General features: G+C 44.2%; 1 protein-coding gene across 1 annotated transcript in view; it reads right to left on the reverse strand.

Annotated features, from left to right (window-relative positions):
• The window catches only part of ACACA (acetyl-CoA carboxylase alpha), a 135,357-nt gene that overhangs the window by 35,014 nt on the left and 78,103 nt on the right, over positions 1-22,240 (reverse strand). Inside the window, exons 43-46 of the mRNA XM_080403560.1 lie at positions 15,621-15,890; positions 15,159-15,256; positions 13,827-13,947; positions 13,267-13,377 (exon numbers count right to left, since the gene is read on the reverse strand). Coding sequence (XP_080259686.1) covers positions 13,267-13,377; positions 13,827-13,947; positions 15,159-15,256; positions 15,621-15,890 — 600 coding nt within the window. The remainder of the gene's footprint in view (positions 1-13,266; positions 13,378-13,826; positions 13,948-15,158; positions 15,257-15,620; positions 15,891-22,240) is intronic.

Below are 22,240 nucleotides of genomic sequence, written 5' to 3' on the forward strand. Positions count from 1 at the left end.
AAAGCCCACCAGCTCCTTAGAGAGACTAGAAAGAATAAGACCCTGACTGCTGGGCTTCTAATTCTCTTGCACAGCTCCATCTCTAATCTCAGCCCAGGCACCGCAGCTCTTTTCTCATTCTCCTGCTGTCTCTTTCCATTTGCCCTCTCACTGACTGATACACTGATCTCTCGGTCACTCGGCTTTCTGCTCCACTGAGTCCATATTACTAATAACACCTCTGCCACGGCCAGTTTACCTCATGAAGGCAGGAGCACATCATTACAAAATAAACTCATAACTTTGACATTCTAGCAAATACATGCTGTTTGTTATTTTTATGGGTTGAGTCTTTCTAACAGACAGAGGGCATTACATACCTGCTTCATTTAGATCTTAAAAACCCCCTCAAACACACACAAACAACCTGCCCTCCCCAACCAACCAACCTTCTTTAGGAAGAAGGGATGCCCCAAGAGAGGAGCAGCCCTGAGCCCAAGGCAACCCGGTCCTTATGGAAGGGATGCTTGGGTGTGACTTCATCCTCGTCCCAACATCCTATGAGTGCTCAGGACATAACTCATCTCACCCATAGTAGAGGGGAACTCCACATTTCTCGGGATTTGACCTTTTGGGCTGAAAGAAAGAAGGTGCTAAAAGGATATGAAAACAGAAAATTTTGATCTGGTTATAAAACCACACTGGACCAGTTAGCTTTCTTCCTGCACAACATCAGTTAATCACAACTGGGGTCAGGGAGCCACTGTGCCTACCTAAAGCCTAACTGGTAAGGCACAATGTTACTAAATTCCAAGTTTATTTTCCTTTGGATGAGAAAAGGCCTGGTAGTTTGGCATTTCACAAACCTCAGCATTTTACAGGCTGATCCTCACAAAACTCCCCATGAGACAGATGTCAGTCGAGGTTTACATACAGAGGAAACCAAGGCACAAAAGTTACACAACTAGTCCAAAAATCTGTAGTCAGTGTAAGCACGTGGGTTTGCAGAGAGATATTCCTGGGTCTCCCTTCTGAGCTCAAACACCTTCATCTTCCTCTAACAAAATCAGTGCCATGAAAAGACATGCTAGAAAAGACAGCAGCATAGATTTAGCTTCAAGGAAAAGAAAAGCACAGGCCTCCAGATGCCAGGCACAAGCCTAGCTAAATGCTTTCCACAGAGGAAAATAAAAATAAAGAGGATTTAAACTCCCCATCTATGAACTAATGCAAACGTATGCACATGCAAAATGGGCCTCTGCTGCTGCTTATCTGGAGACACTGTAGACAGCTCGGGTTTACCACTGCTGACAGGCAATGAAAATAGTCTAATATACCGCCTGCTCTCGCCCTTAAATCCCTTTTTGGAGATCAAGATAAATATGCAGTTCCTTTTCCCGAGTGCTCCAGACATTTCAGTGAAGTGGCAGAGCATTGTGAGGGGCTGTGCACATGAAATCCCTCTGTAATACTGAGCGAGCGTAGTATTTACTTGTCAGTGTTTGTCAGCAGAGGCAACGCAGTCCCAAGCTGCATTTAAAAGTTGTACCGATGAGCGCCTGCTGCCTTCATTTGTATGACATATATGTCCACACGTGCACTCACACCTGTGCTGAGTGCAGCAGGAGGGATATGTAATACGGGCTTGCGCAAGCTCTAAATCAGACCCTGACTTAAGCGCAGTGGAAATGCAAAGCAGGCTGCTCCGCGCCCCAGTGCGGCAGCTCTGCAGTCAAGGGGTTAAAGAGGCTGTCTTCCAGGGACACTGCTGGGCTGGGTGCTGGTCCCCAAACCTGCTTCTGCGCCCTGTGCTCTTCCGTCTTCTCAGGATCAGAGATCCTGCCAACTTGCTTCGCGCATACAGCTGCAGACTGAATTGGGTGCCAGAGGTTAAAAGGCACTGGAGGGCTAGCCAGCTTATAGACAATGATCATTGGGCTTGAGGAAAAAAATGAATGCAACAGCTCATCCATTCAGCTCTGCTAACCACCTCATCTCTGACCTCAGAGGACTACATTTTTAAAGGCTGACAAGTAATTCAATCTCCAATTAACAATCTTAAATGGTGCAATGCATATTGCTGTATAAATGTTTCTGTGAGAAAATATCCAAGAACACATCTGCTGGAGAAGTGCAAAACCGATGCTCCTGCAATTAAAGGATTCAGATGTTCCTCAGCAAGACACATGGTCAGCGGAGGCATGAGTGGATTTAGAAACGTTGCTAAATCAGTTAGATAAGGAATGCTAGAAGCAAACTCATGGGAGAAGAGACTGCACAGAATTAAATCCTGTATCTGATATGACCAGGATCTGTCAAAAGGGTAAACTTCAAATCCTGAGAGTTTGGGTCTGCCAGGGGTACATGGAGTCACATAACGTAGGAGGTTAAAGAAGTGAAAGTAGCATTAGCCCAAGGCTTACAAAAGGCATCTGTTTAACTACCAAACACGTGCATGGAAGGGTTAAGTTCACAAAGCAGGTCCTTCCTAGCAGAAAGGTTACCAGCACTCCAGGGAACAGTCAAAGATGCAGCTACCAGAGTCAGCTGCCACAGACCAGAGATCAAGAAAGGTCCAGCAAGAGGGGCAGGAAAGAACAGGTTCCAGGATTTTAAAGCAGAGATACACAATACACATAGACCTGGATATTGGCAATATTTGACCTCTGATCTTGTGCTTAATCTGATGGGAAAGACAGACAAAAAAGAGCAGCCATGAACAGCAAAGCACCAAATAGTAAGCTTCTGGCACCAGAAAGTTTGCTTTAAATTAAAATCTTAACACCTCATGAAAGCTCACGAAGACTCCAAACTTGCCCCTTCTGAGGTCTCTAGTGAGAACTCTTCACTCCTGTTACTACTGCTTTCCTACACATTATCCCAGCTCCTTTGCACGTTGGATATAATTTCCTTTTCTCAATTCAGCAGCAGCCGGTCTGACACTTCTGAGTGAGGCACAGCAAGCGCTGCCTCCCTCCCCGGTGTTAGCAAACAGGTCTGCTTCCCCTTCCACCAGCAGCCCTTCCCCGGCTGCCCCTCCAAGCACTAGCATTAATGGATAAAGCAGGATCGCCACCACCTACTCCTTGTGTATTCGATGCCGAAGGCCTCCCAGTCACTAGGAACCCAGGCTGGACTCAGATGAGCCACTCAGTTTCCCTTTCCTTTGCTCCTGAAGACAAGCCTTTCACGTGTGTAGGAAGCAGTGCGTTTAACAGGGTGTGCAGGACAAAATGCTTCCTCTGTGCCCTCATCTCAACGAAAGCATGAGGAAATCAGTGGTCAGAAGGCAATGCTAGTTCTAGAACAGCACGTGTTAAAGCTCAGCCCATGACTGCAAGAACTAACACTATCTTCCAGATAATGCAACATTTGATACCACATCCTTACAAAATACATGGGCAGTATTGTCAATACTTATTTCATTTTGTCCACCAAAAGCCACGTATCCTACAGTAATGGGAAATGGCATTTCTTTTTACTTCAGAGGATCTTTTGGAAAGTACAAAAGGGAGCTGGGATTCTAGCTAGCAGCCTTTTCAGCCTTTAAAAGACCATCCTCAACAGGTTTATAAGCATGTCATATGCATATTAATAATTTTCTAGCACTCAAACCCATGATGACCAGCTGCTATCTCTGTGCTCCTTTTCAGAAACTGAGCTGCTGGTTAGTTGAGACATTCACTGCAAAGCTGGTTTGGCTGCAAACCTGATTGGCTCCTATGTTTCATCAAAGATGAAAGATCTGAAAAAAATGACAGCAGAGGGCTTGAATGGGAATCATTATGTAACATAAGTGCTGTTATTATTCAGAGCATATCATGTGTTTATATCAAATATAAGTGCCAGATTTTTATCTGAATAATTTCAATAATTGCAATTCCCATCCCACCATTTATATTATCTGCCAGAAACCTGAAGCAGAAAAGGCACATGCACGTACTATAAATAGCCTATTTTTCATAAACAGGCAGAAATGATCAGAATGAATGTCTCATCAGAAAACACAATATAGGAACTTAAAACCTGGCTGCTATTATGTGCAGTCAAGCCTCAACAGATCTTACAGCGTTCATTTCTATCACTCAGCTCTTCCCCCACACCTATCATGTCGTTAGTGGGTAAAACAGCAGCAATGCTGAACAGGAGAACCGAGCTGAGGAAGGACGCCAGCACGAGCCGTGCTCCTGCACAGACCCATTCCTGGAGCTTTAGGCTATTCGCATGGCGGCACGAGCGCAGACACCTCCTCTCTGCCTGGAGACGGACTGCACTTCTTGCATTTCTAATCTATGAATGTGTGCAGTTCCTGCACTTTTAATTTACGAGCATTCGGTGGGGGACCCTTCTGACTTGGGAACATATTGGCTCGGTCTAATGCTTGGAGATTATTAAAGTCAGAGCTATACTCCACTATCAAGTCTACAGATCTTTTATTTAGAAGATATGGTGCTCTAAATGCACAAAGAGCTCCCTGTCACCTTCACATTAAAGCCCCTAGTGCCTGGTAAATGGAATTATATAGCTGTCATCTCCTTTCCCCAAAGTTTTAAGAGTACAATGGGCTCATTTTTTCACACTCCATCCCAGCTTCAGAACTAAGAGACCTACTTTGTATTGATTTAGAGTCTCAGAAATAAATAAACCTGCTTCACCAATGTGATTCACAAGAAATTCATGATACACTATTGCATGATATATTTCAAGCTGTGGCTCCAGCTCTTTTTTTCCTTTGGTGAGTGATGGGGGAGGTGGGAGGTAGGGGGAGGTGGGGGGGAAGCTGACAGCCTGATGGTTATTGGAGATGGCTACTGACTGCAAATCCAGAAGCAGGTCTTGCTGGTGGAGTCTTTTTCTTGCTTTAATTTGGTAAGATCAGAGGGGGAAGGGGAAAAAGCAATTGCACTTCACCTGGAAGGCAGCAGGGGAAGATGCATCCAGCTGGACACTGCAACTGCAGCTGGTCCTTCTACAGCACCTTCTACAGCCTGACAATCCCAAAGCACCTTACCAATACAAAGGGAGTAGGGCTCCACAGCTGATCAGGTACCAAAGAGGCATTCTCTCTGCAGATGGCAACATGAAACGTTACTGGAAGGAAAGTTTTCCCATCTTGCAATAATTGATGAGGAGTTTCGAAAATTTCTGGATTGCAACAGAAAATCAAGTTTTACAATCTTGAGGTCTGAACAAGTATCAGACAGGGTCAAGATGTTTGCTTCTGACTTCTGAAATATTTGTTGTAGACGGTAGAAATAAAAATGAATTTGGAAAAAAAGAAGTCTATTGGGGGGAGAACGTTTTTTGACCCAAAAAATTCCAAATGAGAAATTCATCAAAACTGGTACTTTTTCCTGAAGAATTCCAGTTTCAGTGAACTGGCATTTTCAAATGAAAAATGTCTTGTCAAAAAATTCCTGCCTAGCTCTCCTCTCATGGTGTAGGAAGACTGCATGTTTTGCTCAAGGTCACTCCACCAGTCAGTGGTAAATCAAAAGGACTCAATATACTTTGCAAACTAAAGTTACAGCCCCCTGTTCTACATGGCGCAAACATTCATAAATCCCATCTGTCTCAATTAGGGGTTCCCTAATCTAGGCACTAGCCCTATTAATGATTGTCTTCATGATACTTAAAGATCTTGGACTATGTTTTGGCCATTCCCTTAGTCACCTTGTGGAACACAACAGAACCCTCTTATTCAGAGACCATCCAAAGGGACAGGCTGCAGTGCAGGTACCTCCTTCCCCAGGACAGTGAGCCTTTGCTCACTTTGTAGCGTGGGTTTAGGCTTAACCGTGAGATACACAACAATTCTCTAGTGCTGATCTTACAGTTCCCGCTCGTGTCCAGAACGGCAAATAATTTCTCAACAATTCACTGCAGAAAAGACCCACAGGCAAGTCATCTGGATATCCTCCCAGTCAGGACCAGTTATTCTGGGCCATGTTTGATAAGTGCATTCTTCCATTCTTCCATTCAGCTCCAGTGGAACATGAGGTACCACGGTTAGCACTCCAGTAATACCACACCTGCAGCATCACCAGGAACTGGGGTACAGTCCTGGTTACGTGAAACATATAAAGGGTTTAGAATATATAGGAGTTTCCCTGGAACGCACAGGGGCTGCTGTGCTAAACTCCTCTTTAGCAGGAATAAATACACACACAGCCCCCACAGCACAGACACCATCCACATGGATAAACTGATCAAGATCCATATTAAAAATGATAGAAGGAGGGAGAAAAAAAAAAAGTAAACAGAAATCTATTAGACTTTCTTCCCTAAGCAAACATAAAGGGACTGATAATGCGATGCCTGGAACGTAAATTGTCTCTAATGGGAACAATACACAAATATCACCACTTAAAGAAAGGCAATTAAAAATAAAATGTAGAAATGAAGGTGGTGTTTGTTTATTTGTACTCATCTGAAGTCCAGGCATCCATCCTGCATACATTAATTTCTCTACACAAAATGAAGATCTCTGTTACCAGGACTGCCACCAAACAGATGCTTCCAGCAGCTAATGCCTCTTGCTGGCATTAAAGAAACTAATTCTGCTCTCTTCCTAGTGCCAAATTTTGCTAAACTGAGACTGACCCTTACAAGGGCTCTACTCTCATCTCATTTCTCAAACCAGACTGGCTTTGTTGGGGTCTGAGCAATGGTGACCTATGCCAGGAAGACATCCAACAGCACCAAGGTCCTGCATCTATTCTAAGAGAGCTGGAGAAACCAAGCTCCACCCATGACACCACCCTTGCTCTCACCGCATCTTCTGCCGCAACCACCCAAGGCACAGCAGAGCGGCCCCTCCTGCCTCCCCCACCACCGGAGCCAAGAGCGGGGTAACCTTGGTGAGATCCACAAGAGGAACTGACTGACAGTTAATGCTGTTGAAGTGTCAATTTCTGTTTGACATTTCCTAGACCCTCTTTGATTAGCATTCTCAAACACCCTGTGCCCATACGTATCTTCCTAATAGTCTTGCTGTGCCACTACAGAAAGATTCATATCATGCATTAATAATTATAATGCTTCTTTGAATGACAGGGATGGCACTTGCTGTTCTAACTCACATGATCGCTCTGATCTAATCCCAAGACTGAGTCATCTTGAGCAGATACTGAGCTACTCTTGCCTTGATTTAAGAAAAATAAAAAGATCTTTCTACATTCTGTATTTTACAGTAAAAACCCCAAACAGCATCAGTCTCACAGGGCTTTTATTTATTTTTCCAGATTGTGAAACTGAAGGGTAAATATTACTGCTTGCCATAGTCAAGACCAATCACTTGTACAAGACAGGCTGTGTAAGCTTCCTATTCCTCACACGAGCTCCTCTGGAGAGCCCACACCTGAGCCAGCAGCCCCTGGCATGGGCACAGCACCTTGAGCAGCTCCGCCTGCTCCTCCCAAGCCCTGCCCTGTCATCTCACCCTGTGATTTGAGTCCCAGGGTGCCCAGCAAATTCTGCAGCTTCCCTCAGCCACGATGTACAAACACCAGGTCAGTGCCAGGCTGCTTTAGTGCAGAGACCAAATGACACCACAACTCGCAGGCAGGGTACGTCCAGGTGTCAGTCAGAAGACACTACAGAGCAGCCAACATCAGAGAGCTCTGTTGGCTCAAGTGCCTCAAAATAAACTTGCCCCACTGAGCAAACTTACAGCTGGGGATAACCACCACCCAAACGAGCTGGTTTCAAGCTGGCTCACACAGAGGCTGCTCCTCTGCCTGCCAGGTGGGTGCTCCCCCAGGTCAGCTGCAACCCTACCCCAGTTCTGCAGCCAGGACACCCCAGATGTGCCTTGCTGATCCCACTTCTGGCTTCCACAGGCAGCACAATTCAGGACTGAATTTAAAATGCAAGGATATTCTCTTCTGGCCCCACGCAAAGGGGTTGTTGGGTTTTAAATGCAGATTGTCAAAACGATCCTTGCAGCAATTATGGTCTGTTGTATCAACAAGTCCTCAGGGACTCATCCACAGTCACGTGATTGACACATACACTACACTATCTTGACACGGTATGGCACCTATCATGTTAACGTCTTTACCATGCACAAGCAGTGTCTGCATTAACGAAAGATGTACTCAAGAAAGGTCATTGGACAATTGCTGGTACTAGGCTTAGAAGTTTTTTAGATATTTACATATTACATTACCAAGGCATCAAGCTTCCACTGATCAGCTCATCTCACAAACACCCCTCTTAAAGCTGTTCTTCAGAAATGTTTTCTCCCCCTAAAAACCACCAGTTCACAGTGAGAAATAGTGCATTAGTAGCAATCTGGTGAATTGGTTCCTGAGCTCTTTAGGGTCTAGAATAGGTTATACAAGCAGACACATAGTTTAAATTAAGATCATTCTGAAGGCAAAAACTTCCACAGAAAGAACTCCTGAGGATGGGGTTACCCACCCTGCCAGTGCACTACTCTGGAAGGTTCCTTCCATCTGATGAGCTCAAAACACACTGCAAACACAAATACTCGAAACAATACGGTTTCAAGACCAAGCTGTCAGCAGGTAACTGTCATTATACCCATTCTGATCAAAAACATCAGACCACAGCCAGGCAGGCAGCTGGCTGCAGACCGGGAAATGAAGCCCAGAGTTCTGGTGTTGTACTTTTCATATTTTAGTGGTTTCTGACTCTTCATCTTCACTGCCTCCTCCCCTACATGGACATATACTCCTGGCAGGTGGCATTTGTCAAGCTCACGCCTGGTACACTTGGATGCTCCTGACAAACCAGGCCAACAGCACGGCGCCGGTGCCATGGGGCCCAGGGGCGAGCACACTGGCGGACAGGTTGAGGGCCTGATGCATCATTCAGACAGGCCAAGCCTGGAGAGTCGGGGAGGAGTGGGGGGGGAGGAATAAAGCTAAACAGGAGGGAGAGGACACAGAGCAGTCTGCTGGTTAGATTCTTCCCTTCACCTCCAGAAGTGATGACCACTTTAGATGTCCTATTGTGAAGTGCAGCATGCAGTTTCATCATCACGCAGAAAATTAACTGTTTGAGATACCAGGTTGAACATCTGTATAACAAACTGATGTGGATCAAGTTAGTAGCGGTACCTGAAAATCTCTGCTAAACTTGGCTTCTCTTAGAAAAAGCCTAGAACATCTGTCTTTAGAGAAAACGTGATTGAAAGCCACTATTTGTTTACATTAACAAAACAGTCTTAAAAACAGGATTTCTTTTAAACACAAAAGACAAGGAGGAGCAAACTAATTAAAAATAGGTCAGCTACAGACTTGGGAACATCCTTGTGAGGACTGAAATGAAATGTAGTCCTGGGAGCCTGAACCAATGCATAAACTGGGAGTGCTGGGCTCCTCAGTCTTACTTCCATTAAAAAGAAAACGAATGGAAATTAACCTGTTAGTGCAGGGCAGCAGCACATCACCTATCTCGTATGAAACCGCACCATGTTTAGCTTATGACGAGGAAGGGGAGTTGAGGGAGGTGGAGGAACGTATGGGGTTAGAAAAAGGGGGAGGCAGGGAAAGTTAAAAAAAAAAAAAATCTCTGCCTCAGCAAAAGTTTTCATTAAAATTTTAGACAAATGATCTCTGTGTCCTTCTCCCATGCTGCCTGGGGCTCCATGCTATTTCTATGCAAATAACAACCTCGTGGTTTATATCTTATTATTTCCACCGGAGCTGCAGCGACATGACCCGAGACGTGTGTGAGGTAGACAGCGAAAGAGAGAGAGGGAGAGAAAGAGAGGGAGAGGGAGGGAGAGAGATGGAGTGGCTGCTCGCTGAAGTGTGAAAAAATATTGTCAGGAGTGAGCAGCAAGAACAAAAAAAAATTGCAGGGATAACGTGTTTATTTCAGCCCCTCTCCCCATGTGAACCAGCATCTTTTAAAATTCATTGGGCATCAGGCGATCATGCACAATCCATCTGCTTTCACTTTATCATTTGCATTTCATGCCTCCTGGCTTTTGATGTGCTGATACTTTGATGCAGTCAGGAGACGCGCATTATCATTATTTCAATTTTCAGGGGGGTCAGCGGGCTCAGCACAGGCGCGCGCACACGCTCACAGGAGAGGAATGAAATGTCATTTCCACCTCTCCACCCCCTGCTGAAATGCAATGGTGAAGACAAAAGGGGTACAGATGAAATGCAGCCCTGGTGCCCCACACGCAGAGCACTGTCCCCACCACAGAGCATCACACCTTTTCCCCAGGTCTTTCCCTTGCCTGTCGGTCCCGACTATAAACAAAGACAGCTTAATCAGGAGCAGAGGGGAACCTTGTACAGCACTTGTGCAGTTTCTTGTCACCTCTGACAGGCAATGGGGCTGAGAGAATCCTTAAACCTGCCTGATATCAGGTGTCTTACAGTGATATGCCTCTCTACTTACAAAGCAGTGACACGGACACAGTGAACAGCCAACACGTGATTAGTCAACCTCCAGAACAAACATTAGCTTCAGCTAAAAATGATATTGACCTTGAGCTCATCATCTAAGTTATAGGTTACAGTCTGATTTTGGCAGCTGGACCTTTCCCTCTACACCTAAACCCTCAGGCTGGTTTTACATAATGATAATGAACAAGACCAGCAACAGATCTGCTGGCACATAATGTTTGTCACGGTCCCCCTCTGCTCCCCCCATAAATTAAAAAGAATGCAGTATTTCACAGGGGGAGGAGGGTGGGAATCAAACAACTTTCCAGAAAAAAAATCACTGCTCTCTGAAAGCCTAATTTTCTCCATTGCTGCAGAAACATTTTCGCACTGCACATTCTCTTCTTGCAGAGAAGACATTTTGAAGAAGATGCATATGCAGACAGAAGACTATATGTAAGCTTTGTGTAGCATCTTCCATGAAGACAGTATTTAAAAGTCAGCAATGGGAAAAATTAACCCAAATCTGACACCTGGGAAAAATCTCTTGACACTTAGGAAGAGATGAAGGAATATTTGCATTGCACCTGTGTTAGAAAACATACAGTTCCAACTGTTATGCCAGGTAGTGGTTTCCATTCATTTATTTTAGTTTCAGTCATTATCTTTCCTCAAGATCCTGCCAGCTGGATTGGCAACCTTCTAATTCCCAAAATGCTTTGCTCAACATCTACTAAGGGAACAAGAAGCAGCAAGGCTCACGCGCTCCACAAACTACAATAGGTTTCTACCATGAGACCCTTCTGGAGTCTTATTCACACGAATGAACAAGAACACATCATAAATCATGCCCAAACAGCCTCTGCATTCCTACAAGGAAAGACATTCCTTAATTGGCCCCTGGCTGATAGTGACCTGACTTCTAGCCATGAGAAAATTCAAACTGTCCAGCTACATTTGAGGGACAAGTGTTTTACAGTTTACACGTAAAACAGGGAGATGAGGGTAAGTCTGAAGTAGACACTGCCTCCATGGCAAGGCGATGCAAACACATTAGCATATACCATTTGCTCCACACCCTCCTTACGATCTCAGCTGGACTGAGCTTGGTCATTTCAGGTTAGCACTGGACATCATTTCACTGCTTCAGGCAAGACACATCATGCAACATCCAGGAGTGAGTGGTTATTCCCAGTCTCCCACTATTCAAGGGCAGGTAAACTTATTGTTGGGTCTGGGCTTAGCTGTCTTGCTGGGAAAGCTGGATAGGATGCAATAGGTTTCTCCTTTGCCTGACTGTTAGGCAGGTAGAGGTTCAGTATCTACATAAAAATATGTCTTTCCAATAGAGCAGCAAGGAGAGGAAGGACACATGGGATTATTCAGCCCACTAGAAATTCTTGAGATAGGATAAATCACCCCCAGAAAGCACCTCCTTCTGCCTACACCCGCTGACAGATGTCAGGTGCTTAATTTAGACTAAAACCTTAACTTTTCAGTGCCTAAAATTTAGTGAGATTAATCCAGTCCTACAAAAACAAGCATTCACTCCACGGCTAGAGAGTGCAGTTAAACCTGGGATAAAAAAGAGAGCAGAATAGGAGGACTAAACAGACTGGCCCTACCATCTGGGAAACTCTGCAGGGCCCCGATCCCCAACAAATGACAGCTGGAACCACGCAACTTACTCCACTTCAGCAAGCACTAAACTGACTCAATTTCTTTTTAAAGGATGGATCTTCAAATGCCTCTTTTCCTTCCATTGATGCAGGTGTGTGTGATGTGTGTAAGAGATCTAACTGAGGGTGCTGCTTCCTAGAGTTGATAGGATCAATGCTTCATTTTCTGCAGAGCCCCCTTTATTCAGAGGAATAATTCAACGAGAGACTATTTTCCTTTTATCTCCCATTGTCAGGCAGGCACTCCTTGAAACGCAGCTTGCGATGAAGCACAACCACCCCAGGTGCTGGAGAGTGCCTGAGAACAAAGCTGCACAATGGGGAAGGGCACTCGCGCCCGCACAATCCTAACTCCCACATAAACAAAGCCCTCAGTGAGAGGGACAAGAGCGGAGTCGGCTGAGTTGTGCCTGCTACAGACAAGGAGCTGGAGGCTGCAATATTAATAGGCTTGGGGCAGCAAGGGAGGAAAACCACCTCTGATGGAGGAGGAGAAAAAAAAAAAGAAGAGCCACTTTATTAGTGAAAGCAGTAAGTTTTCTTACAGCCCAGGCTATTCCTCCCTTCCTCCACAGCTGAGATTTCCAGCAGGTCTGACCCCTTGAAAATCCCCATCCACACACCCTTTCTTAGGCTTCAGTGCTCCCCCAGTATTATCACAATGCTGTGGTCGCTGAAAGTTCAGGGTGATTCTGGCCCATCTATTTTCAAACACGGTCTTCCAGATGCTGAAAAGAGCCCAGCTTCCTCTATCACAGTACACAGTGGGTGGGAGAAGATGCTGCCCTGTCAGTGGGCTTCTCCACTTCTCTCATTTAGTCATTGCACACAACCTACGTTAAGCTGCTTCTCTTTCTTCCCCTTCACCCGGTTCATGCTCAGGCCCCTAATCTGCAGTTCTGCCCAGGTCCCCTGCCAACCTCCAGCCAGGATGCCTGGCATAGTGCCTCTGGCTGTCAATACAATGTTCTTGTCAGGAAAAACAGGTGCATGAAAGGACTGCTTTCTGACCACAGAGAAAAGGGAAAAGAGATACTGCAAAGGGATGAAAATTTCACAGCTGCTGCTCTGTGTCTGTTCTCCTCCCTGGCAGGAGGAACCTGAGACGGGAGAAAGCAAAAGGGACCAAGCATAATCACAGGTATAGCGGTGGAAGCTCCTGGAATCTCTGGCAGAACTCACAGAAACACCAACTCAATTCACATAGCTCTGAAGGCTGAAATGCAAAGACTTACCTTGTTGAGGGCTCCACAGCCAGTCAGGATTATATGAGAGTTCTCAACCTGGATAGTCCTCTGACCTAGCCGAACAAGGTAAGCCCCAATTCCAATTGCCCGACATGTAACCTTATGAAAAAAAAGAAAAAAAAAAAAGAAATCACATTGATTTCTGTCTTATCACACAGCCAAAACCTATCAATTCCAACATCTAGATAAAACTAGGCATGTTTGTATTACAAGGCTATAAAATCTACTCTCACTGCAAAACTCCAGAATCTATTTTTTTTGTAAAACACAGTATCTGAACTATGTGTATTTTATTCAAAGAAACAGAAGCAGTAACTTACAGACTGAGCAAATATGAAGCCAAATGACTGTTTTCTAAAAGTATTTTTACATTTAGTCTGAGAGGGACCCAGCCCTGTACTGGTGTCAGTAGCATTGCTCAAAGCCTACAGGAGCCAATTTACATCAACCAGAAGTCTGATCCCAGATGTATCTTCCGGATATCATTGCAGGATTTTTAGCTGAAACAGACAATACAGTTTGAAGAATAGAAAGCAGTGGGGGATTACCAAGTTGATGGTGATAACACTCTCATAGGCTAAAGACGATTCTCCAGCAATCATGCCAGATCCTCTGAGGTTCTCTATTCCAAGTCCGTCTTCCTTTCCAATAATATCTGTTATCTTATACCTGAGGGAGACACATACAGCCTTCGAGTCACAAGGTCCAGTGATTTGCTGAATCAGTTTGCAACAAAGAAAATGAAAAGTGACTAAATATCATTAAGGTTCTAAAGAGTAATGTGCATAAAACCCGGCCAGGACCTGTACATGGGCTCATTCCGCAGCCTTGCTGAACACCATGGAATAGTCCTACACATGAGCAGCCAAAGCAGCTCTGCAAAGAGGAAATGCCAAGGGAGAGGAATGCCCGTGAAAAGCGTTCTTCTGCCATTCCCACAGGATGTGAGGAGCAGGCTGATTACAGGAAAAAGGGCAAGAAAGAAAGAGAATGCAGTCGTAAGGAAAAAGAAATAGAACAAGAGATTATAATGAGGCTCTTAGTTTTTCTTTACCTTCTTTCATGCCTTCCTTCCCCCGCACAGCCCCTTCTTACTCGGAGCTCTCAGGCTGGCTTCTATCTTTCCCACTAGGCCCTTGCTAAGCAAAGTACTTGAGCACGTGCTTAAGTGCTTCACTAAAGAGAGCACCCAGCTTCCCCAGCACACATGCAGGCACGCACACATCCCCACGCCCAGCACCATCCTTTTGTTCTTCCAGAGCCTGCCAGTCTGCAAACTAGGTTTTGGGTTTTTTTTTTTATTTCTTAAGCATATCCTCCTCCTCCTGCCCAGGAGCACGACTACAGCTGCAGTCTATCTCTGAAAGTTTCTTTGCACCTCATTTGCAGATGTGCTGCCTTTGGGATGTAGCTGGGACGATGCAGACACCTAGAGTAGACAGGTGTGGAAAACCGTAGGCTATAAGGCAGTTTAGTGCAACCACTGCAGCCCAACCCTCCAGAATGCATGGAGGGCTTAACCTTCACTCAGGAATTCTTTTATCCTTTCTACAGAACCTAGCAGAAAAATAATTTTCAAGATTTAGACTGCAAGTCTTCAGGTAAGAATCATTATCCTGGTCATTCAGTGTTTACGACTGTCGGGCCCCCAGTCAGGACTCGGGCCCCTAGGCAGCAGAGGTCAACACCGCAGTACCTCAAACAAGGCATGTCATGACATAACTTTTAAGTCGTTCCACGCTCTGACCGCACACAGCTATAGCGTTCTACGTACCTGGATCCTAAAGAACGTCCTAGCTAAAGACAAGGATGTGACATGCATCGCTTCATGTACCCCAGGATGAACAGAAAGCTTTTCATTCTGACCTGTCTGTGCTCACCTGGACTCTCCATTGTCCTCCACGTGTTCACAGTGAACTGAATTCAGGGCACTGACTTTCTTATAGTCCTGAGGAGTCAGGTACAAGTATTTGTATCCCTGCAGGGAAAAACAGTTCATTCATCTCATTCCCACCTGTAGCCCCTTCCCAATCCCCAATAGCCCCTTCCAAAAAGAAAGTTTCAAGGGAGCAGAATTCAATCCCAGATAGCAATAACAACATCCTCTCTTAACACCTGCACTCCAGCTGAGGTCAGTGAAAGCTTGGGTTGTTTCCAACATTTAGCACTAACTCACTCTGGATGCCAGTCCTACTGCCTGAGAGATCCAATACCTAGGAGAACTCTGGACCTAACAGTCTGGCAAATATTTACCCTCAACTGTGTTAAAAGAGGGGTTGCAAAAGTAAGATTATTTTGTGAGCTACTGCAGAATTTCACCTCTGATTCCTGTGCCTCCTTACCTTGTATGGGTCGTCTGGGTCTTCCCAAGCTACGTGGAACATGTGCCGAATCTCCTCAGCCAAACCAATCCTGGCTCCACTGTTGGCAGCCACGTAGATACGGGGGATGCCATGTGTTCGAGCAAGCTCCGAGGCCCTCAGGAACAGCACATCCTCCTGGGGCCCAAAAGAACCTATTCGGTATGTAATGTCATTGCCAATGACAATGATATCACGGCCTTCTGGATACTCAGGGGTCTTCAGAGTCATCTTCCAGGCCACCATCCCAATCTGCAACCAAAGAGCACAGAACAACAAAAACTAAATGTGTACCTTCAACACATGAAAGAGGGGAATCACACAGCGGCTATTTTTCTTACGCGTGTTGCACTTTGTCTGTTTTCTTTGGGAACTCCAAGAACAGCAGCTCTGATATGCACTACCAGTGCAGAGCGCAGCTGGCAGGGCTTGATCCTTTCCACACTCGCTGAGGCACATCCTCTACTGCTCTCTTCCCACCCAAGACACTAATACCAGCCCTCCCTCTCCCCATTCAGGGATCTGTCACAGGTCCAAAACACATTCTGCGAACACCCTTCTCGCAGGGTACTGCATTTATTCTGCATGCCAGAGCTCACACGGTGAGGATGGACGTGCTGCTCTACAGGGCTCCTAACTATCTGCTTAGGCTACTCAGCTATCACCCTAGAACCCTGTCACTCTGGTTCTCTCTCACCCTGCCCTCACTTTAATCCTTTTATTTCCTAACTATCTCCATTATTTTTTTCCTGTCCTTCCTTTCATTTCTTTGACTCTTCCCTTTTTCCTTCCCAAATATTGCAGCAGTTTCTTTCCAAACCTGCCTGGATAAGTAATGCTTTCTGCTGCACATTTTTCTTTTTAAAAATCATCGGATGATCTCTTCTGGCCCATCTTATGGAGATCAGCAACATCTGTACCCTGCATCTCCCATCTCTTAGCTGCCGCCTATCACTGCACTGGGGAGTTGGCCATCCTGGAATGCCATTAACAAATGGAAATCGCAGCATCCCTTGAAAGCCACATGCATCACCCAGTCTCCGCTAGCCCAAGGATCATAAGCTCTGAGTACACATTCCTCAAGCCGATTGCACATCCTCTGCAATCAGGAGGGTTGAAACTCTCATTGTGGAGACTCTGAATTCTGAACATGATGAACTAAAGCGGGAGGGGGAGAAGGGAGAAGCAGCAGATAGATATGTGCCATTTAATCCAAATCAAAATGGCACAATACACAGTTGAGATCCAATCAGCATCTGCAATAAGATATGCCGTAATAGGCTCATTAAAAAAAATAAAAAGGCAGAGGAATTAATCAAAGGGTCATTGGAAGTAAGCAGGCAGCAATCCAAAAATATTACAACCAGCTACTGGCAGATCCTTCCCTTACACCTCCCCTTTTGAGAGCTGAGATTGCAAGTTAACAGAATGATGGTGTTTCAGTTCACCTTCTCCTTGGTCTCAGTTTCACCCACTGCTATTTTGACTGATACGTTGTAAGGGATTAATTTGTTTGCCTCTGAATATTTGCAGATTTACAGTTACATCTTGGCATCCAACTGCAGCATTTGGAGGAGAGAGATACTGCAGCAGTTTCAAAGACAGGAGCATAAATCCCTAGAAGTCAGTGGGATGCTCTGCTAAAATATCAGAATTATCGCCAAATTAAAGGGAAAAGTTGTAATGCTGTAAAACAAGCAGATGCAGCTGTTAGTCAGGCACACAGGCCAAGAGTGTGTGCAAAGAGACCAGGGCTCACACAGACAACCAGTCCAGAGTCTGGAAGAGTAACCTAACTGATCCCAAACCAACCTACACAGCCAGAGGGGTTCCTTGGACTTCTGCTCTTCTACTGCTAGACTTTCATAGCAGGAAAAGGAAGAATAAAGGTGAAAAAAAGAGAAAAAAATTAAGCTTTGTCCTTCTGACCTGACTTGTGCAGGAAGAAATGTCAAGGGCTGGATATTGCATCTCTGTTCTAACTCTCAACTGTGGGCAAGCTTGCAATTAGAAATAGCATGTTAAAAATGTCTGCAAATCCAGAATTAAAGGCTTCAAAATTAGCCTCTAAGAAATAAGGGATGCCCCTCTATACTCCATTACATACTGCAGCTCAGTTCTTTACCATATTTTAGAGGCTTTCCCTGCCATAACTAAAATCCTTAACTGGGCACTTAGCAACTCTTTCTGATACCACTCCAGAAACCAGCTTTAGTTATTGATAGGAACATGCAGGCAAGGTGGGGTAATACTCTTTTTAAAAACTGCACATAAACTTCTTCCAAAATAGCACAGAAGCAGCACTAATTTACACATTTTTGTTTAAGTAGTCATTTGCTTAGCGCCACACTGATCTCATCAGCCAGGACCACACCAGGAAGCTTCAAGCACCATCAGATGAACACAAGGCACATGAGCAACAGGAGAAATGCTCAGGTTTTCTATTTGCTAAATATTTGTCACCGCAGTAAACTGCAAGATAGAAACACATAAAGATACTGCCAGAAGCCTGCATAACAACCACAACATACTGAAAGTAAAATCTTAGCACCCTCAGCTCACATGTGAGGCAGATGAATTGCTCCAGGGCTTAGGGACTAGTGCTTAAGCTCAGTTAGTACCCAGGACTGGTCCACAGTCTGTCTCACCTATGAAAATGTAAGAGACTTTCCTCACTTTCATCAGCTTGATGATTTTTGACAGTACAGAAAACAGGCATATTAAAAGCATTTCCTATTTAGAAAATTCAAATTGTAACAGAAGTCTTGGAACAGTTCCCTAACCTGAGATCATGTATCTTCTACATAAATAAAATGCCTTTTGTTAATGCTCACTGGTAGAACAGGAAAAACTATCTAGCCAAGGCACAGTAAACACACACTCTTGAATACAGTTTATAGCTGATAAATATGGAGCAACCATATGCAGTTTAAGAAAAGAAAAATTAAAAGTGCACCACTTTATTAACTTGTGTGTCTTTCTGCCTCCCCAATACATAGCATGCTTTGTGCCATTTATCCAGGAATAAAAATCACAGGGCACAACTAAGGATATTTTTTTTTTCTCCCTATGAACAATGTAGATTCTGTTTAAATTTATGGGCAGTGGAGGATAGCTTTCTATTTCAGAAAAAAAAAATATGAGATTTTTAAGTTAACGGCAGCATGCCAAAAAATTGAGAGTTCACAGGTTAATTAGACAGGCTGAGCTAATCACCTAAGAGCACTGTCAGAACAGTAACGGGTGATGGTAAGCAGCAGTGGTTGCAAAACGGGCTCTTCTTAAGAGCCAGCACAGTTTGGAAGTGCTTCTCCTGCCACAGCTCTATTCCCAGCACACCCAGGAATGAAGAAGAGAGGGAGAAAAAAAATAAAAGCAGGAACCGTCTTATTTAACTGTTTTTATGTGGGCAAAATGATTTGTGCCACAGTATTTCCATAAGAAGTGGGACCATTATTCTCCTGTAGGAACACATTTGGTTTGAAAAGTATCACTGGACAGAACGTGAAAATCAAACCAGATGAATTATTCACAACCTCCGATCAGAAGTGATCATTATTTCTGATGTTCCAAACTGTGATTAGGATTCAGTGCTCAGATGTCATTTGCTCCCTGAATAGCACCAGCAATGCAGAATTGCATGACACACATATATTACACACAAGTTTTATATATATAATTTTATACACACCTTCTCCCACTAGATCTTTGGCTTAATGTAACCATTAACAGATAGTAAAAACACGATATTAACTAACATTCGTTTTCATGGTGCTCATAAATGCCATTAGTTTGACACACAGTGTCAACACTAATCATGGCCTAAAATTAACACCAAAATTGACTTCAACATTAATTGCGCTATTGATGTGAACAGTAATACACACACTGATGCAGTTACAAATTGACTGCTAGTGGCAGCCAGAGCTGTTGACAACAGGCACCGAGGGGAATGGGAAAGAAACCGATCCCAGTCTCCCTCCTGAAAGCACAACAGACTGGGAACGAAGGGAAGCCAATGCAAATGGTGGCTGGTGTTCAGGCAGGGGGAGCTTTCAAGTCTCTTTCTAGCAGGATCCATATTCCTGAGAAAATCTGACGTGAATGAGAACAGCTTATTATTTGACAGCATCTATGCTTGAGCCACGCCAATTGTGTTGGTTTATTCTACTCTCACAACGAGGACTATGCCTGAGCCTAGGTACTCTATGTCAGGCTTCATTTTATTTATTTATGTCCAGATTTGGAAACCTGAATGCGGGTCTCAAAATCTTTAAGTAGGACAACTGAACTTACAGAACCCTGACAGCAATTTTGTCCTGTTCCCATTCTATTGCATCCGTATCATAGATAAGCTTTATATGTAAATAAGGAATTAAAATAAGACCTTAAATACTTGCATAGAAATGTATTATTACGTACAAAAGTCATAACAAGAAAGGAAATGCAACAATTGTAGTGGTCTAGCACGTGAGCACTGGAAATGCCGAAGCTCAGCACTAATGAAAGCACATTTCTCCCCTGCTGCGTGTGCACATTATGACATTGCTAAATCAAGGCACATGTGCTTTATTCCCCCTTCATAACCTCTGTCTGTTCTGGAAGTAAACCAGTGTCCGCTGACCCCAGGATGCTGAATCATTCTGCTGCAGAGTCACGGGCAAGGTGTGTTTTAGAAAGGGAACAGACATCACCAGAAATTTTACTTGACGCAGATGTAGCAATTTTCCTATTTCATCATTCAAATTTGATGCCTGGAACTTCAGATTTGAAAGAGAGACTGTCTGTGCTTACACTGTGACCAAAAGCTGTAAAGTTTTTATCTTCAGCGTGAACCAACTCCCAGAAAAAGGGCATGATGCAAGTGGTTTGCTAGCGGCATTCGGACTTAACGCTTTGACAAGGATGCAGTGCCAAAACCTAGGATTCCTTCATTCTCTTCTTGGCTCTGAAAAATGTGTCATTTAGCGATCAAAGCAGTGGTCACAGGCAGCACAGCCAAGCAGACGTTGGCATGGTTCTTCTGAACAGCATGCGGCCAAGTGGATGAGAGATGGGAAGAAACTGTTCCAGGATGAGACATGACAAAGGCTTGCTCAGGAAGAGACGCCGTGCAGCACAGTGGACTGAAGGAGACATGAATTCCTACTGGTTTGGTTCCTTGTGCTAGACCAAAGGGCACTCAGATGGCAAGCCAGGAAGCAAACCAGCAAAAGGCTGGCTGATGTTCAGGGAGAGCCGATGGACACACAGAGCACCAGAAGGAGAGCTCAAAAAAACCCATTAAAGACAGTGCAAATGTACTTTTTACTGCACACACATCTGCACTGCAAGGTATGAAGCTTGCACAGTGTCTCGGGAATAGCAAAAGACATAATGCCGAACCCAAACCAGACTCTCCATCAAATTCAAGTTCCTGCTATAAGCCCACAGAATCAACTGTGAGCAACACTGCCAGCTTTTTCAGCAAAACAAAAGCATTTTTGATGAAGCTTTCCAAACTAAACAATAAATAACTTCACCCTAGGCAGAGTGTAAGCTTGAAAACTTCAGTTGAAACAGTTTGCATCTGGTGAAGCTACAGACTGATAAAGATATTTCATGCCACCACTTACATCTCTGATCGAGAAATGTCTCTATTTGAGGATTTTAAAACCCTTCAAAAAATTTGGAGCTCTAGTTGCTCTTTGAATAAGACATGATTTGAGCAGTCACTGCTTTCAGCATCCTCAAAGAGCCTCACCTGTGATGTGTGGGGTTATTTCCTGCCCAAGAATTTGATGATTGTAAAGTGTTAACAAATATCACAGCTATTAGAGGTGTGGTTTAAATGTAATTCTGACTTCTATGTTTACAAGAAAGGTAACAAAATCAAAATTCTGTATTTGTTTGATAGCATGCTGAAATCCAACAGCCATATCTGAATATATACAATAAAAACCAAACCATGGATTTACTCATAACCTTATAAAAATTTATCTTTTAAATAATGATGATAAATTCTAACTCAAAGGTGTATGTTAGAGGCTCCTAACTTCTGGTTCTGTAAGGAAAGCCTTTTCAAACCTTGAACTATTGCCATAACATACAACTACCTTTTCAAAAATCAGGCCATGGAAGATACTGCATCTACAACACTGTGAGAAACAGCACACTGAAGATACTGATCTGCATAAATATTAACCCTTCAAACAATTCAAGGTATTACAGAGTACTCCTGCTTAACTGTACAATCACTGTTCAGCTAAGGAGATGCTCCATATAAGCTGTGACATGCATCCATCCCAACTCTAACAGAGTTCAAAAGTCCCATCTTCCCATGCACATGCCTACTACTCTTGAGGTTTTATTAAATTATCTAGGCATAACTGTGGGGGGTGGGGGGAATCAGTTTTCAGTGATGCTAGGGGGACCCACTTCTAAAAAAACTGTATTATATTCCACTTGTCATAAGACAATCCACCTTTTACTAAAAATAACACTCTCCAGTCCATGACAAAAATGTGCTCTGTCCCAATCTCTACCCCCTATGTCTCATTGTGACCTCCAAGCATCTCATTGATAGGGGCTAAAATTATTCTCCGAAGGAGGATCACCTTCTG

This window comes from Falco punctatus (assembly GCF_963210335.1).
Source record: "Falco punctatus genome assembly, chromosome: 1".
In the NCBI taxonomy this organism is placed as follows: Eukaryota; Metazoa; Chordata; class Aves; order Falconiformes; family Falconidae; genus Falco; species Falco punctatus.